This window comes from Panulirus ornatus, chromosome 7 (assembly GCF_036320965.1).
Source record: "Panulirus ornatus isolate Po-2019 chromosome 7, ASM3632096v1, whole genome shotgun sequence".
Lineage (NCBI taxonomy): Eukaryota > Metazoa > Arthropoda > Malacostraca > Decapoda > Palinuridae > Panulirus > Panulirus ornatus.
Genome location: NC_092230.1, coordinates 41,126,430 through 41,145,844, shown reverse-complemented (window position 1 = coordinate 41,145,844; position 19,415 = coordinate 41,126,430). Strand labels below are relative to the sequence as shown.

At 38.5% G+C, this 19,415-nt stretch overlaps 1 protein-coding gene across 14 annotated transcripts in view; it reads left to right on the top strand.

Annotated features, from left to right (window-relative positions):
* Positions 1-78: 78 nt before the first annotated feature.
* Ars2 (arsenic resistance protein 2) overlaps positions 79-19,415 on the top strand; it is a 74,135-nt gene continuing 54,798 nt past the window's right edge. For 11 of the 14 annotated variants that reach the window (XM_071663585.1, XM_071663581.1, XM_071663584.1 and 8 more), the window contains exons 1-5: positions 80-221; positions 2,422-2,565; positions 3,795-3,932; positions 5,643-5,762; positions 9,638-9,811. In XM_071663585.1, coding sequence (XP_071519686.1) covers positions 2,426-2,565; positions 3,795-3,932; positions 5,643-5,762; positions 9,638-9,811 — 572 coding nt within the window. In that variant the 5' untranslated portion in view covers positions 80-221; positions 2,422-2,425. Of the gene's footprint in view, positions 222-2,421; positions 2,566-3,794; positions 3,933-5,642; positions 5,763-9,637; positions 9,812-19,415 lie in introns of all 14 variants that reach the window. The other 3 variants (XM_071663582.1, XM_071663574.1, XM_071663573.1) reach the window with 2 other exon arrangements.

Here is a 19,415-nt window from a genome sequence, read left to right as displayed (position 1 = left end):
CATCTTCATTGGGAGAGGTTGTTTTGTGGGTAGATTTTATTTTATACAATCGTGGAAGAGAACCATCGTGTCAGCGGAAGCCAGGGTTTGAGAGGCTGTCGTCGGCCATACTTGTTGACAAACGCCGCGGCCTCTGGTCGTTCCTGGCGACGGTTTTGTACAGTTTTTTTTTACCCCCGAGCTTCGGGCTCCTCATCTTTCTTATGACTTCTACAGATTAGGTAATTATAGATGTAAAGGTGGTTCGTTTGTAGTGATTCCCACGGCGGCAGTTAACCTCCTATGGTAGAAATAGCGCGGAAAAATGATTCTGCTTTCAAGATGGTCTTGTCTCTCACCCACTAGTGCTTGGAAAGTGGACCGGGTTAACCCAGCAGTATAATAACAGGAAATGCTCTTGTAGTCACCACATATTTTGATCAGAAGAGTGGACGGATTGTCTCGATTGGTATTATAACTGAGTTTGTAAAAGAAAAACTATATAATTAACGTGTTTGGTGTTGCGGGCGGGCGGGTGGTGTCGGCTCTCTGGTCTGGAGTGGGCAGGACATGTCATCCGGCGTTGGAGAGGATTAATAGAAATCATTGGACAAATAAGTGAAAATGTATGTATAGTATAGAGGTAATTCACGCTGTACTTATCGTAGAATATTGGAGTATTCTGTTTTGCAGTGGTAGTGAGTATTTAAAATGGGGAGATGGACGTTAGATATTGTGAAACATTTAGGTCAAAGTGTAGTTGACCTCCGCGTTGCTATTAAGGGTAAGATATTATGTAGTTATGTTTCTACAGTGGTTATGTAGTGGTTGTGATACCATGGTGGCAGTGGATGCAGATTGTAGGTATTGTAGATGAATAAATCTCATAAGATGTAAGTGGTGAGGGTTTTGTACGTACGAAAGTGTGGCAATTAGTCAAAGTAGAATATTATTAACCAGGAGAACCAGACATTCTTAATGATTGTTCATCTTGTCATGGATACTGGCACTTCGGCCCCGCCCCCCAGCTAATGTTTAATTTTTATATGGATGGGGTGGTTAAGGAAGTGAATGCAAGAGTTTTGGAGAGAATGTCAAGTATCCAGTCTGTTGTGGATGAGGGGGCTTGGGAAGTAATTACATCAGTAATTGTCTGGTCATGTATTGATATACCCCTGTGCCACATGTCTCCACTGCTGTAGAGTTTACATATGGTGCCAGGATGAGGATTATATAATGATTAATGTAGGATTGCCGGGAACACAGTGCTAGAGTTGCCCTGTGCCAGTGGCCTGTTTAGGGTGAGGCATGGGAGGTCAAGAAACGGCACTGGAGTTCACCAATTATGGACGCTATTTTGCCGGGGAACGGTGCTCTAGAGAGCTAACAACCCCCCACACGCACACATTATTTGCTGATCATTATCTAGGTATCATTACTATATAGTATAGTGATGAGGCTATGATTAATGATTTATTCAGCTTCAATTTACTTCCCTAGCCATTGGGTGAGCCATTGGTCCAGTCTTATGATGTGGTTTTTGCATGTTTGTCATTGCTGCTTTGGTGTCAGGGTGTTGTGATGTGATTGTGAGGTCGTCTGCTTATATGAGAGGACCTTCGTATTGTGGTTTGCTGGAGGTAATGGGACGTCATGTAGGAAGAGGCTGAAGAAACTTGGACAAAGAACTGCTCTTTAGGGAATGCCTTTGTAGAATGGAAGTGTTTTAGAGGTAAAGCTATATGGAGTTACTGGCATAGCTTTTGTCTTTGTTTTAGAGTATTCTTTTGTGTGAGGGTGTCATTGTATTATATCGCTCCAATTCGCTCTATACCTCATACTCCTCTCACGCTCCTGAGCCTTTAGGTCCTGATGATTTAAAGGTTCTTTGACTCCATCATGTTGGTTTGTGCAGTTCTAATGTTCATGGATAGAGCACCATATAAGCATTATTTTTTCAGTCTTCATAATGTCACATTAGTAGTTGGAGAATAATTTCCGTTTATAATGAATGAGGGAGCAAAAATAGGTTTTTAACTTGTGCAGTTTATGGTTTATCTTTTTGTGTGTGCCCCAAAGAGTTAAATCAGGGTGTTGTTGGTCTTTCCTTTTTCATATTGATTTTTAAGAATTTTTATGGATTTATATGAAAGACTCTGATTCAGAACAGCAGTCATTTAGTTGGATTACACTTTCTTTTTGTTTGCATTCCATATTGATTGTCTTTTTTCATTGTATTAGTCGTAAGATTAGCTCTTTACAGGAAGAAAGTATACCAGGAATTAAGGAAGTTGTGAGTGGGGAATGAAAATGCGGTGTAAGTATGAATATATGTATGGTGTTGGATAATGTGTAGTTAACTACTAAGTTAGGCTTTGTATTGTGACAAAATGAGTGTTACATTGAGGAGGAAGTTGAATAATTTTTTTTTTTACTTGACAGAAACATGGGAGACAGTGATGATGAATATGAAAGACGACGCCGAGATAAATTTCGTGGAGAGCGATCAGAGTACACCAGCAGCAGCAGTACAAGGGATCGTCGAGAAGACAGTAGACGAAGTGCTAGAGAGGAATGGTCAGATAGGTTAGAACTTTTTGGTTCATAAGACTCTACAAAGATATTTCTGTATACCTGGTTTATTAATAAGTATGGTAGAATATAGGCTTATAATATATAGAGGAGATAGAATGAGTTATATGATAGGGCATTGCTTGATTGGGTGAAGGCATGTACAGAGCCTCATTAGGAAGGAGCAGTGTGGTAGAGGATGTGTTGAATAGGTGTTTGCTTTAAAGAATGTATATGAGAAATATTCAGAACTGATGCATTTATAAGGGACTTTTATAGATATGGAGAAGACTTAGGGTTGATAGAGATGCTTTGTGGAAGGTCTGAAGAGTATAAGACGAGGTATTCTGCTAGAAGCAGTGAGGAGTTTTTATCAAGGGTCTAATGCTCATGTACAAATTGGAAGAGTGAAGAATGAATGGTTCCAAGTGAAGGTTGGCCTGCAGCAGGGGTTTCCGATGTCACCATGGTTGTTTAATTTGCTTATGGAAGGGGTGGTGAGGAAGGTTAAGGCAAGAGTCTTGAAGAGAGGGGACAAATATGCAATCTGTGGTGAGTGAGAGGGCCTGGGAAGTGATGAAACAGCACTGCCACCAGATTTGAGTGAGAAAATGCTGAAGTCGGCGATTGACTTTGGAAGTGTGTGTGTGTGAAAGGAGAAAGGTGAGAGTGAATGTGAATAAAAGTAAGGAAATTAGGTTTAGCAGGCTTGAGGGACAGGTTAGTTGGGGTGTAAGTTTGAATGGAGAAAAACAAGAGGAAGCAATTGCTACACCAGCCAGAATTCCCAGGACATGTAACTTTATAAAATACTTGAAATGAATGTGTTGTTTTTGAGGCTAAAAAAGAGGCTATTTTGATCCCATTTTTGGCCCATTTGATTTCCAAGCGAGTTGTTTTTGTCAGAACTTTTATATCAGAGACTGTAAATGGCATGGGAAAGATTAAATTTGCTATTGCTAATATGAAAAGAAGTATATGAAAATTGAATTTGTTTTTGTGATTTTTCAAAAGCAATTTTTTCCTAAAGATGGCTCGCTTGTATTATCATAGGACAGTACAGATCATAGGAACCATTTCAAGGGAATTATTCATACTTGAGCAAGTTGTGTTGATTTATTATTAGCGAAATTTTGTTCTGTATGCTGTATTATGTACTCATTTATAGTTGTTGAAATGCTCATGTGGTGTACAAGTCTTTTCATAATAAATTGTTCCATATTTTGGATATTTGTCTGACTTAGGAGTCGAGATAACTGGGGAGGCAGAGAGCGTGGTTCATCTCGCCGAGAGTACAGCAGGGATTATGGAAGATCTAGAGACCGATATTCACCAAGTCGACATGACATGTCTCCTCCAGTTAAGAGAGTGAGACCAGACTGGTAAGTTTTTGTTTGTTGAAAAGATATTTGCGGGTATATCACAGTAATCCATTCCATCCATGCTCTGTTACACCCTCCCATTCTCATGGAAATAGCCGAATTGCACATCCTTCTTTTTCCTCCTCCCGATAGTTTTTTCATTCCCGTCTATACCACACCTCCTCCTGTACCCTCCCATAGCTTGTATTCATCATTTCCATTTTCACTCCACACACCCTGCTCAAGGATATGGGTTTGCCAAATCCCTAGCACATCCATGCTAAAACTTTAAAAGCACTCCACGGTCTCCATCCTTTTACTCTCACCAGTCATCCCATTCCCATTCAGTGCCATCACCCTCAGTTTCTCAACACTTAGCACTTGGCATAACTGGTTGACTCCAGTGCCTGCTTTGAATCCTTTTGTGCCTGACCCTTGATAGGTCACTGGCAGAGGGTAACTCAGGGCAGTGTTTCCATAGGCAGCAAGGCTCCATAATTGTCACACAAAAAAAGATAGTTACAGCACACCTCAGATGTTTGTCCAAGTCCTGAAGTATTGCCCAGATGTAATTGGGCCATTCCTGTCCCTTTAGATCCATCCCTAAGGGGTTTGATAATGAGGTCCACATAACATGGAGAAGATACAGCCCTGTCCCTCCCAAGTTTGTTTGAATGCCAATTTTCACAGTTTGCTGTGGAGTCATATATGCTCAGCCCAGTAGTGATTGCTGCTGGGGTATTAATGGCAGTGATAGAGATATTGATTCTGTGATTGTTGTATGTGATTTTTATCATAGTAGGTAGATGATATTGATATTTGTATATATAAAGGAAATAAGTGTGGAATGTTCTAGAACAAGTGATGGCAAGCATATATGTAGATGGCTCAGGTCATTTTGTAATGGTAACACAGTTCACATTTTGGAGACTGTAGCATATCAGGCAAATAACAGATATTGATTACATGAAATATTTCACAGGACACCTTTGGTTGATAATGATGGTGTGAATAATGTAGGTGAAAATTTTGTAAATCAGACATAATAAGTAGTATGTTCGAAAATGATAAAGATAAAGGTGTCCAGTGAGACATTTCATGTAATCACTATATGTTATATGCTTGGTATCATGCTACAAAGTCTCCAAAGTGTGAATTGTGTTGCTATTACAAAATAAAACATGCAAGAGTTATGTAAACTGAGCATAATGGTTGTCAGGTGCCGAGGCATCTTGTACAGACAGTTCATGTGCTTCACTGAACCCAGATCATCCTCCCTGTCAAAAAGAAATATAGAATACCTGCAAGCCATTCGAAAATAGGATGTAGTACAGTGGAAGCAATTACCTATCATTGGAGATAGGAGATTGAAAAAGATACTATTCTCATATCTCTTGTATATGGTAAAAGGAAGTGAAGTAGGATGGGAGCAGGAGGCTGGAAATTCTCCCATCGTGTGTTAGTACTTTTCAAAAGGAGCAAATGGGAAATTAGTTTAGGGATATTTCCTTGAGAGCTCGGATGTCTGTAACTGATGCAAGTGAGCTAAGGCAAGTTCAAAAGGAGCAAATGGGAAATTAGTTTAGGGATTTTTCCTTGAGAGCTCGGATGTCTGTAACTGATGCAAGTGAGCTAAGGCAAGTAGTAGTGAACATGTATTTGAAAAATTGACTTTAATCGATTTAGGAAATGTGCTCATTCAATATTCTTTTTTTTTTTTTTATCAACTAGGGATGATAGAAGGTATCCATATGATAATTCTGGGGGCACAGCTGCTAGCTATGGGTCTTATGGAGGGGCTTATGGCCAGGATTACGGTCATCCAGCTGGTCATGCAGGTGGTGCAGGAAGGTGAGTAATGAATGATTTGTATCCTTTCACAGAATATGCATTTAATGGCACAAACAGTTCTTAAAGTGCTTGAAAACTAATGGGCAGACCATTACAGTTTTTGTTGTCTTTGGTGTATTTATCCTTTGCATGGTGTCAAGAACTACCATTACTTTGTTAGATTTGTTTTCTATACTTCATGTTGTAATGAGAAGCTGAAAAATTTCCTTCTGATGTGATGTTTGCTTTTAAAGAATGTATTTTTTTCCCCTCCCTGAGTAGGTAATTGAAAGGTGTTCTATGAATCCTGGTATGTACCTATGAGCATGTACAATGAGATTCTGCCATGATGGTAGGGCTAGCATGTAGCACTCATCACTTTTCCAGCTTGTGGGATAATGTCTTGTCTCTCTAGACTGCCATGACTCTACTCAACACGTCTTGAGTTTTGCATGATGCTGTATTTCTCCATAGCTACTTTACTCCTTTAGCATTTTCGTGTATTTGAGGTTCATCTGGAATTTCATCCATGAGTCTCATCTTTTGAATGTTTGTGAAGTTGCTCTGCATGTTTCTCATTCTCTTGGTACTGCATTGAATATGCATTCCACCTTTCTCTGAGTATGCATAATTTTTATTTGATATCTTTTTAGTATGTTCCCAAGTATAACACAATTTTGCACATAGGGAAGATCATTAATTAGCCTGAAATGGGGTCACTTGTTGATTTGATGATAGGGTTAGGAAGCCATCTAGCTCCTGTAGTTAGTTGCTGTAAATAAAATCTTTTTTTATGACATACAGTATTTGTACTATTATTCCCTCTTCCTAGCCAGTTTCTAGTTGGACATTGGGTATAGGAGAAAGAATTTTACCTTCATGTTCTCTGCATGCCATTGAAGGCGACCAAAGAGGGCACCCCAGGAGTGGGGGCTGGATCCCCTCCCCTCATATTTTATTTTCTAAAAGATGGAACTGTAGGAGTCAGGCAGGGAGTGCTCAACCACCTTGAGTCTCCAGCTGGGATGTTTGAATGAGTGGATGTAACCAAAATGAGAAGGTAGGAGAGGTAGGTAGTATGTTAGAAAAGAAACTTTTTTTTTTTTTCTTTAAGTGAAACAGCTCAAAGGTAAAGGAAAAGAATAATTTAGAGATGTTTTAGAGTAGAGAGTGGTTGGTGAGAGGGCAATAGCTAAGGAAGGAGTAGCTCTTCTGTGGAGCAGTTGTGCAGCAATGTGTGAGTGTATGAAAGTAAAATTTTGACTGATGTAGGTTAGAATGAAACTTGATGGGGAGAGATAGGTGATTAATAGTGCTTATGCGCTTGGCCATGAGAGGCAAGTGTTTTGGAAGCAACTGAGTAAGTTTGTTTGTAGTTTTGATGAAAGAGACCAGGTGTTAGTGATGTGTGATGTAAATGCAAAGGTGAATAACATGGCAGTTGAGGGTGTAATTGGGGGGCATGAGGTATTAAGTAAAGTGAATGGAAATAGTGAACAGCATTTGAAGTTGTGTGCTGAAAAAAGACTGTTGATTGGGAATTCCTGCTTTAAAATTGGACTACATATTAATTGATAGATGTTTAAAAGAGATACTTTTGGTTGCCAATTTGCCTAGAGGTTAGGGTGAAGATCTACAGGTATTTAGAAAAGAGGAAACATTATCATTGAGAAGACAGTGGTGAGAGCAAGTGAGCTTGGAAGAGACTTGTTTGAAGAAATACTAGGGAGAGAATTAGTGCATAATGGCAAAAGTGCTGAGAAGAGAGTGGTGAGGGTAAAGGAGCTTGGAAAAGAGACTTGTTTGAAGAAATACTTGGAGAGATTGACTGCAGAATGGCTAAAAGCGAGAGTGAGTGAACCTAGGGGAGTGGATGAGGAATGTAAGGTATTTACAGAAGCAGTGCTGGCATATGTGAGAGATGCTTGTAGCATGTGAAAGATGGGAGATGGGCAGATTAGAAAGGGTTGTGATTCATGGAATGAAAAACTGATAAAGTGAACCTTTAGGAGAATTTAATATTTGGCAGGAGGCTAATGATATGTGAAAATAGAACAAATTGGAAGATCAGTGATGGGTGCAAAGAGGGATGTGGTAATAGGTATTCATGAAATGAGGACAAGATGCAATGAGTAACTTAAAGGACTGTTGAATGTATTTGATGATAGGGCGGCAGTCGTAGGGTGTTCGAGTTGGTATGGTATGTGAAGTGAGAGTCATTGATAGTGGTTTAGTGAAGAGAGAAGAGGTGGTGAAAGCCTTGCAAATGATGAAATGTGGCAAGACAGCTGGAGGGGATGGTATTGCAGTCAGATTTCTTAAAAGAAAGATGAATTTATTGTTGATTGGTTAATTAGCATTTTCAGTGTATATATGGGTCATATTGAGTTGCCTGCAGATTGATGGAAGGCATGTATAGTGCCATTGTATAAAGGCAAGGGGGACAAATGTGACTGATCAGATTATATAGGCGTAAGTTTGTTGAGTGTACTTGGTAAGTTGTGTGGGAGAGTAATGATTGAAAGGGCTGATGGCATGTACAGAGCATTAGATTTGGAAGGAACACTGGTTTCTGAAGTGGTAGAGGATGTGTGGATCAGGTGTTTGTTTCAAGGAATATGTGGGAGAAACAGATATGGCATTTATGGATATGGAGAAAGCATATTATAGTGTTAAGAAATGCCTTGGGGAAGGTCGAAAGAATATATAGCATGAGAGTAAAGCTACTACTGCAGTGAAAGTTTTTTATCAAGGGTGTAAGGCATGTGTACTAGGGGAAAGATGCAAGAGTTAGTGCCTCCAAGTGAAGTTTGGTCTGTGGCTGGGGTGTGTGATGTCACCATGATTGTTTAATTTGTTTATGGATGGGGTGGTGAGGGATGTAAGTGCAAGTCTAGGAGAAAGGGAAGAGCATACAGTCTGTAGGGAATGGGAGTGCCTGGGCAGTGAGTAAGTTGTTTGCTGATGACATGGCACTTGGCAGATTTGTATGAAAAACTGCAGAAATAGGTGAATGAGTTTGGAAGTGTGTGTAAAAGGAGGAAGCTGAGAATAGATGTGAATAAAAGCAAGGGTTTTTAGGACTAACAGAGTTGAGGGACAGGTTATTGAGGGGGTGAGTTTTGATTGAGAAAAATTGGAGTAAGTGAAATGTTTAGATACTTGAGAGTGGACATAGCAGTGAATGGAACCATGGTAACAGAAATGAGTCATAAGATGGGTGAACAGACAAATCTTTTGGGTATGTCTGTCAGTACAAGGAGAATGGGGACACCAAATTAGAGATGGAAGGATTGAGTGAAGAAGATTTTGAGTGATTAGGGCTAAAACATGCTGAAGGGTGAAAGGTGTGCTCGAGATAGAGGGAATGGGAATGGTGTGATATAGAGGGGTTGATGTACTGTTGGTGGACTGAACCAGGGCATGTGAAGTGGCTAGGATTAACCATAGAAAGGTCTGTGGTGCCTGATTGTACGTAGGGAGCTGTGGATTCAGTGCGCTACACATGGCAGCTAGAGAATGGATGTGAGTGAATGCAGTCTTTCTTCATTTGTTCCTGGCTTTACCTCACTAATGTGGGAAATGGCAATGAGGTATGGAAAAAACCATAAAATAGGGCAAAGCATAAAGTGAGCTGTATACAATACTTTGCACTTCCCCATCTGTAGACAATGGCTTGTCTTAAAATTGCTGATTGTATAGTTAGTAGTTAGCATGAATAAATCTGCATTATTTTCATTACCAGGAATAGCTTCTTGGTTTCATGAAATTGAAATGAATTCTAATGAAATGTGAAATTTTAAGTATTTTCATCATTGTGCATATTTTTTAAATACATCACTGTGTTTCTAGCATGCCTGTTTTAGAGTTTATGATATTATGTTTTGTTTCAACAGACTTGATGAACTTGGCCCAACACAGCCCCCAATGATGACTTTCAAGGCTTTTATGGAGCAGTGTGATGACTCCATTACAGAAGAAGAAGCCCTTAGGAAGTACTCAGAATATAAGCTTGAATTTAAAAGGCAACAGCTAAATGAGTTCTTTGTCAACCACAAAGAGGAGGAATGGTGAGTACAAATTCTTTTTCATTTTATGGGATGAAAGGGCTTCTCCTTATGATTGTCATAACAGTAGGGTAGCAGTTTGGAAACAGCAATCAGAATTGCATAGCGATAGGTTCATAGAAGCTTAGGGGCTCTTCCTTACATAATTAGGAGTGTAGTTCTTAAGATTTTATGGGTGTTTGTTTTCATTTATTGTGGGAAATATTCCCTTTAGAAAAAAGAAATGTTTTCAGCCTGCTTATAGTAGCTAAAGCCACTCTATTCATTTGGGAGGGAAGGGGTAATAAATGGGACCACTTTCTGCATTTCCTCAGTCAGAGAACTGGGTTCATTCCTAGTTGCGAGGCAGAATTTGCTGGTACTGGCTATGGTGGTTGCTCATCTGGCAGCTCCAGACTGCATCACTGGTGTAAAGATGAATGACACCTTACTCAAGTGAAATGACGTAAGTTAAATCTTATTTCTGGCTATTCGTAGTCCAGGGGAATGTTTTATAAGTATATTCAAGATGAAGCACTTAGGTATAAGTGAAGTGTTTAAAGTTACCAAATAAAGTACTTCACAAAACCTATACAAGCAATGCTTAAGGGATGAGTGTTCTGTTAGAAATGTTAGGGCGTTAGTTTTGCTGGGTAATTTGAAAATTCTTTTTTATTTTTTTTTTTTTTTTTTTATCTAATTTTTGCCCTCTAAACATAGATGTTTAGGTAGCATCGGGATGAAATGACTATTAGTTTTGTAGAAACTTGAATGGAGGCAGATGGGGATATTTATGAAATTTGTTTTCACATTTATTTTAGCATTAGTTTAACTTATTATTTTAGATTTTATAGATGAAAGCAGACCTTTTTTTCATGGATGCATTCATGGAAAGAATAAACAGTAGAAATTGACTTGAGTCAAATAGGAACACGGGGTACCCTCCATCAAAATGTCAGACTTTTGGATAATCTCCCTCCCCCCTTTTTTTTTTTTTTTTTTTTTTTTTTTTTTTTTTTTCATATACACAAAGTATCCTTTGATCACTTATTATGATATTCTGATTGACTGTACTTTTACACCTTAAGTGTTGAAATTTGCCGTTATTGCTTCCCATGCTATGGTGAGTTAGCATCAGTAACAGATGGCTTCATTGGGACACTTACTGTCTCTGGCAATCATGTGTAATGCACCAAAACCAGAGCCAGCCAACCTCACAAACTAACTCATGATTCACTCCCTTGATAACATGTCACACACATATATACCACCTCATTGCATTATGTTCTATCCACGTCACACCATTTGCCATCCTGAATGTTTAGACCCCAGTGATTTTTTATTTTATATCTTTTTCATACTTGTCACCCAGTAATATTATTATTGTTATATAACCCCAGGACCCCTTCTCAGTGATCCAAGAGCTCCTGCAGCTCCAAGGCTTTGCTACATTCAGTAGCAGGGACAGGATGAACTCCTTAGCAGCTAGAAGTTCTGTGATGATACTGTACTCTGTTTCATCAACTGACAAAGATACAGCCTCGCCAAAGGTGACTTTGGTGAAGTCCAGTAAAACCCAGTAGTATATGTGCATATGTATCACCTAGTTATTAGAGGTTCCTGTTTGTTGATTGTAATTTATCATCAGGAAGCCAGCCCCATCCATTGGGCAGGACCATAGATCATAAAGTGTGTTGAAGTGGGAATGTCTTTGTGGATAGAGAGTAGCAGAGCTGCCAACCATTACATTTTTGCAGTATTTATTATTTTTTTTAGGTAAATATGGCAGTAAAGTTTTTCTTAGTAAAATAGATTTTTTTTTAAAATTCTGGTCGTATTTTCATGAATTGTACATGTATTTTGTATGTGATTTATGGGAAGTTCACAGGGGTGCACTGTTCAATATATATAGTGCACGCAAGTACTGATGCAGTGTACAAAATAACAGTAGGACGTTGGTCAATTACCTACCATTTCGTGACAGTGACTGCACGGTCGGTCTTACTGTCTGATCATATCTTCAGCTTGTTACTGGGCTAGTCCTACTCTTAGGCCAGGACCTCCTGAGGCTTCAAAAAGTAATGCAAAATTATCATGTATAGAAGTGGATTAAGAAATTACTAGTTCCCTTCCATCTTTTGCTGTTCTTCAGAGAAGTGAAATTTAATTTACTAAGATATTCTAGCAATAACAAAAAAAGATTTGCTGGAAAAATTAATTCCTCAGCCCCTAAGTTACATCATCCATCAGTTTATTTGGGCGTCGACCATTAATTATCTGGGGTAAAATGAACTATTATGTATAAACCCAATCTTTTCTTGGAAAATTTTGCATGGTTCATATCAAACAAACCAACAAAAATGTTCATATTACCATTACAAATTCCAGATCATGTGTATGTAAAACATTTAAAAATTGATATAATAAGGAAAATTTTTTAGACAGATACAGATTCTTAATGGAAGAGTTTGAAGAGGTCAAAATGTTACAGCCATCTCCCAGGTGGGGAAAACTTAGTCCTCATGTTTTGAAGTTTTGGCATGCTGTTGTTCGTATCACATATCATGCTATGCATCATAGAGCGAGTTGTCGATGTGCTGGAGAAGAGTGAAGTCACTTTATCATAGCATCGATTTTGGATACAAAATCAGTAGGAAGAAGCAGATTTTTCAGTTGGAATACACCAGGAAATGGCCCTGCATTGTGCGATCGAGAAAGGATGAATTTACCGCCTGTCAAGATTGTGCTTCAGATTTTATTATTACACACAGATGAGCAAAGGACATTCAGGCCCACCTGAACAGGAAAAAAACATCCCATGCAGAACATTCAGGAAGCAATGGTAGCATTGGACAGTTCTAACATCAACAGACTGATCACATAATAAAACAGAGCATAAACTGATAACTTTCTTATTGAACACAATAGTGTATTTGCTGCTTCAGTCACCTGAGTGACCTTTTCAAAAGTCATGTTTCCAGACAGCTCTGTTTCTTTGAAGTTTGCCTCCCAAAGAACCAAAACAACAGCCATAGCTAGGACTCTTGGCCAAAAGGACAAAGGTATGTTTACTTCCATTTCTCAATTTGATGTTTTTCATAATGTAAATCTAGATCTAATGTAGATTTAGATATAAACCAATTTAAACAATAAAAAGCAGATCAGCTGCCCTCATAGTTCCAGATTTTGTTTGTAGTTCTGATGTGTTTTGATCAACACCTCTATCGATTTTTGTTTGCTGCCCCCATTGTAAGTGATTTGCAAGAAATCATCAGTAATCTAGTCAGGAAAGGAGATTATGACCTTAACATCAGTGTTTTCAAGACTAAAACTATGGTCATGTGTAAATCTAAAACTTCACCAAAGGTTTTGATAAGTGTATGGAAAAACTCTGCAGCATACAAAGGATAAGGTGATTAAACAATTTAAAAGAAGTAACATTTGGTAAGAAAGGAAGTATAGGAGCATTGGTCAGAGGTACAGAAGATAGGGAGAAATGATGTGCCATAGTTGCCAATCCCCACTTTGTTGGGAAGGCACATTGATTGATTGCACCCATTGATTCAACATATATATGAATATACGGTCATCAGCAGTCACACCATTTCCTTCTCAGTTAATGCATGACTGTTTGGAGTATACATTTGCGTTGTGTGCAACAAACATATCTAGTTTATGATTTTTTTATTTTCATTTATGCTATCCAACATTGTCCAATGCTTTACTATTGTGAGTTGATTAATGATTCATGCATGGGTTACACATTAATTAATCCTACATACAGATTCAAGTAGCATTGACTGTATGTTTTTTATATCTTTTAACAGCTGAAATCCTGAAGAAGATCAGAGAAGCACCATTCTTTATGTCAACAGATGGCAGCTCATATTGTCGGGCACAGGAGCAGTTATATCCTGTTATTGTGCGATACTTTGAGTCTGACGTGAACACAGTTCTTAAGTGTCCACCTGGAAATTGCTACCACAAAGGAACAATCTACTGGAAGAAACATCTTTCAGCTTCTTAATGGTGTCATAGCAAAATAAGATCCCGTGGAAAATTGTCATTTGTTTTGCAGCTGTCATGATAGAAGAGTAGAATGGTTAGGTGCCTTTGTAAAGAAGAAAAGTCTAGATGCTTTTATAATGGGATGGCCTTGTTATCTTTGTCATCTTGCTGCTGAGAAAGGAGCTAGTCAGCTGCCATTTTCGCCAGTCGACTTAATTGTTCCTGTTTATTATTGCTTGAAGCAATCTTTTAGTCAGCACCAAAAAGAATTCAGGGAGATTCAAACCTTGTGCATTGTTGAACAGCATGCAATCTTGAAATGTGTGCACTTGCTAGTTGTCTTTGGAAAGGGCACTAACTAGACTTACTGAACCATGAGAGCCTTTGAAACAGTACTTCTCCAAAAAAGCAGGGTTCACAGGAAAGCTAAGGAATGTAGATTATGACACTCCAATGGAGTCACAGAAATAGAAGGTCTCGACAAGTGGTGATTGTGCCACAGAAAGAAGGCTTCATCTGAAGCTACATTGATTGGCAGCAGGGAAAAGGCTGATTTCTCTTCTAGTGCAGACTGTGTAGTAAGTGTTTCTGTGGATAAAGCTGGTAAGTTCCTTACAAGACTTAATTTTTACAACTTGTATGTTCCTCCTTAAAACCATGCCCTTATTCAACAAACTCAATCTTGAGCTGCAAGTAGAAGCATCAAAGGTCCATGCTTTGCATAAGTTTCAGTTCTTCCTACAAGAGATACTGATTCACTTTGTGAGGCCTTTAGTGATTGCAAGTTCTCCATCACCTGAACAGTGCAGTTATAGGGAAAAGTGTAATCAATGACCAGATGAGGATCTCATCTTGGGGAATGATGATTATGTGCTCAAGAAGTTCCCACTGAAGAATGAGGTGATTCAGAATGCAAGTGTTGTTGACCCAAGGAAGAGAATAGATACAGATTTTGCATCAATGCTTTACTTTGTGAGGAAATTCCACTTCATGGAAGAGCAAACAGTGAACTTGAACTTGAATTTGTTCACTTCCAGGTAGATCAGCTTGAAGGTGTACATCTTGGCCAAAGAGCTGATGAGTTGCAGATGACCATTTCACAACTTAAAAACAAGTCTTATTATAAGGAAAAGTATGTAAATCTTCCCAGAATCATGTTTACTATCCTGTCAGTGTTTCACAATAATGCTGAAGATGAGAGAATTTTTAGTCTGGCAAGGAAAAACCACTGAAATTTGCTCAAGTATTGGCGCACAAACATCAGATTTCCTCACGGACAGTGTTTAGCAGTGCTTAAGATAATAATCGTCATCAAGTAAGTTCAGTGAAAGGCCTCTGGAGAAATGCAAACAGGCAACCACTGCTTGTAACAAAAAGCTCTCTAGGACATACTATGTGTGAACAAACAGATATTAGAACCTCTGTTGACTTCGTTCATGGACCAAAAAGGAAACACTACTGACTAGATACTTTGTTGGTTTTAAAGTAATGAATTGTGGACTTTACATGTAGATAAACAGATGAGAGATGATAGCTTGAGCACTGGACATCACAGTTTCCTGTATTGAAAGTGCAGCCTGTATTGCGTGTGGTTGTAAGTTTCGCTTTGCCATTTTTTCCCCTAAAAATTCCATATTTTTGCCATCTTTTTTTTGTTTGACAAGGTTGGCAGCTCTGGAGTAGGGTAGTTGAGCATTAAGTGTTTGGTGTCTTCATTGTGGTAGTTTCATGATGGGCATGAAGGGCCTTGAGATTTGTTGAATTGATATTTTTAGCAATGGTCATTTCCAGAGCATGGACAAGAATCCATACTTCTTTTATGTCAGGGGAGTTTGGTTTCAGATCAGTAAATGTATGGTTGGGTGATGTTTATGTATATGTTTTGTCAGTGGTATGATTGTTGGGCAAGGGTGGGGGGATCTGGGAGTATGAGGCAGGGGTAGGCTTTTTATTTCTGTTTGAGGGTGGATGGTTAGTTATGGAGTTGTTTGGATGTGAGGGGTTCAGTTTTGTTGCATTGAATTGAGTGCCAAGTATGTTGAAGGATTTTATAGGTAGGATATTTTTTTTTTTCATTGTGTAAATGTTGAATGATTGATGCTGCTGAGCAAGTAATGTTTTGCGTGGTTTGCAGTTTTGTTACCCTCAGATAGGTTTGGAATCAATGCTAGATGTTGTTATCCAGTAATGACTGAAAGGTGATTAAGTAGTTTTTTATTACTTAGTCATTTTGCATAAAGTTTTGATTTGAAAATGGATCAATTTGAAACACCAGTACAGTATGAACTACTTTGCCAAGTCATGTACATGATGTCCAGCAAAATATTGAGTTGATCCTTTATTTCTTATTGCTTGAATTTTACCTTGTTTGAATTAACTCATTTGAGCCACTCTGAACAATCACTGGTAGCTAATTCATTTAAGCCTCTTGGAACAGTCAGAACAATCACTGGCATCTTAGCAACCACAAGTACTCAACACTTACCACAATGAAACAAAGATCATCCCAGTACAAACATACTTCTACTTGCTTGACCCTCAATTGTGTGAAAAAGGACTAAACCCCTCACACCTAAAACACTCCATAACTAACCATCGGCCCCCAAATAGAAATAATGAAGCTTACCACAACCTTATGCTTCAGCAATAATTCCACTTGCTGACAGATCTTTTTGTTTCCAGATTCCTCACACCCTAACAAACATAACACTGATAAAGCATTTACTTCTTTATTGGACAATGGGGTCATGGTTTGCAAATAACTAGTGTAGATAATTCAGATGTATTTTTGTTGGTTTTTAGATGTCATTATTAATAGTATAATGATTTTAACAAGATTCTCTCTCTCTCTGAAAACATGAAATTGATTATATTAAGGATTAGTACCAGTATTAATCATATTATTGTCATAGATATTTCTAAATCATTTGTAATTTTTAGGTTCATCCATGCTTAGGCCATGTAAGCAATATTGTTTGGATCTTAGATAATTATATTTTGAAAATGGCACAGTAGGCTGGCTTTTCATTTTTCATTGCATTTGAAAAAAATCTTGTGCACTGATTTATCATTATTTAAAGTCTGGTTTAGATCTCATAATTGGAACCACATAATTAGCAGATGATTCTCAGAACAGATTTGAACACCCTCTTTTGAAAGGCTTTCATCACCATGTTATTCTCTCAGTTGAACCCTTTCTGAAACTTACAGAGTTGTCCACAGCATAGTGCATGATGTTTTTGTATTTATAGAACTGCTGATTATTAACAACATTTTGATACGGGTGACAGGCAGACCAGCAGTCTGTCAGGAGTTGAGGGGTCTGGGAGGTAAGTCAATCAGTGTTTGCTGATGGCTTGGTACTGATGGCAGATTTGAATAAGACACTTCTGTTGCTGGTGTCTAAGCATGGAGAGCGTTAAAGGAGAAAATTGTAAGGAAATGTGACTAAATGTTTAGCAGGACAGAAAGACAGGTTAGTTGGAGTAAATGTTTAGCAGTGCAGAAAGACAGGTTAGTTGGAGTGTTGATTTAATTGGAGAGAATTTGAAGATGTCTAGGAGTGAACATAGTAGCATATGGAATTATGGGATCTAAAGTTAACTAGGGTGGGTTATTGGGTAAATGTTTTAGGTGCATTGAGAAATGTGTAAAAAAAGAGGTCATTGTCTCTGAGGGTAAAGGTGGATATTTTTTAATAATATAGTATTCACAAGGGTTTGATATGGAGTCCCATCAAAGTATGGAGGAGAGTGATTGTGTTGGAAAGTTGTTTGAGGATGGTATGTATGTTGTGTGATAGGGTTTGATCAAGTAAGAAAAAATGAGTGAAAGAGAGATAAGGTAGTAACAAGAATATGGTTGAGAGTTGGAGAAGGTGTGCTGAAACGGATTGGACATATGGAGAGGTTGACAAAGAGAGTATATGTGGCAGAATTATAGGGGACATAGAGAAGGCAAATTGGAGAGGGAAGGATGAGGTGAAAGAGGTTTTGAAGTGTCAGGGCCTGATCATACAGGAGCGTTTGAGGAATACACATGATGGAATGAATTGAAATTATTTGGTTTACAGGGTATGATATGATGTCTGGGGACTTTAACTACGACAAATGAAGTGGTCGGGGAAACCGCAGAAAGGTCTGCGGTGCCTGGTTGTGTATCGAGGGTTGGAGGACTTTAGTGTTGGTGCATTATATATGACAGCGAGAGGTTGAATGCGAACAAATGAGGCTGTTCATCTTTTTTTAGTGCTGCCTCTCTAACTGTCTTTAAAGAATGTACATGATATACATTTATGAGAGGAAAACTAACTATATATTTTTTTTTTATCAGCTTTACAAATCTTAGTTATTAATATCAAAGGATGATTATCAAGCTGATTTGATAGATATGGCATTATTTTAATGTTGGAAACACTTTTCACTGAACAGGCTAAAGATGAATTGCACTTAAGGGTGGCAGAAGTGGAGTGTTTAGAACATAGTAATATTCAGAGCAAGAGTCATCACAAGTAGTTTGGTAGAAAGAGAAGAAGTTCTGAAAGCCTGCATAAGATGAAGTACTGTAACACAGTTGCGAAATGAATGGGATTGCAGCTGAATTTAAGAAAGGTTGACTGTAATGTTGATTGATTAGGTAAGATTTTCAGTGTATTTATGGATCATGGTGAAGTGCAGTTGTATAAAGGCAGGGAGGGGGCAAAAATGAATGTTTTGATTAGTATGTTGTATGGGAGACTGTTGATTGAGAGGGTGATATCATGCACAAAGCATCAAAATAGGGGGGAGCAATGTGGTTTCAGGAGTGTAAGATGATTTGTGGATCAGGTGTTTGATTTGAAAAATCTCTGTTAGAAATACCCAGAGAAACTGAAGGATTTACATTTGGCATTTATGGATCTGGAGGAAGTATATGTTAAGAGTTGTTATAAATACTTTGTAGAAGATGTTACAGATATATGGTGTGGGACAAAAGCTGTTTGAAGCAGCAAGTTTTTATTGAAATCATAAGTGCTGCCTCGCTGAAGCAGGGGGTAGCGATGCTGTTTCCTGTATGGTAGGGTTGCTCCAGGAATGGATGAAGGGAAGCAAGTATATGTACATGTATATATGTGTATGTTTATGTATATTTGTTGATATATACATAATTGGGAGGTAAGTTTGAATGGTGAAAAACTGGAGGAAGTGAAGTGTTTTAGATATCTGGGAGTGGACTTAGCAACATATAGAAGCAGAAGTGAGTCACAGGGTGGGGGAGGAGGCGAAGTTTCTAGGAGCGTTGAAGAATGTGTAGAAGGCAAGAATGTTATCTTGGAGAGCAAACTTGGGTATGTTTGAAGGAATAGTGGTTCCAACAATGTTATACGGTTGCGAGGCATGGGCCATAGTTTGGGTTGTGCGGAGGAGGATGGATGTGTTGGAAATGAAACATTTGAGGACAATGTGTGATGAGGTGGTTTGATCGAGTAAGTATTGAAAGGGTAAGAGAGATGTGTGATAGTAATAAAAAAGGAATTGTGGTTGAGAGAGCAGAGGAGGGTGTGTTGAAATGCTTTGGACACATGGAGAGAATGTGTAAGGAAAGATTGACAAAGAGGATATGTGTGTCAGAAGTGGAGGGA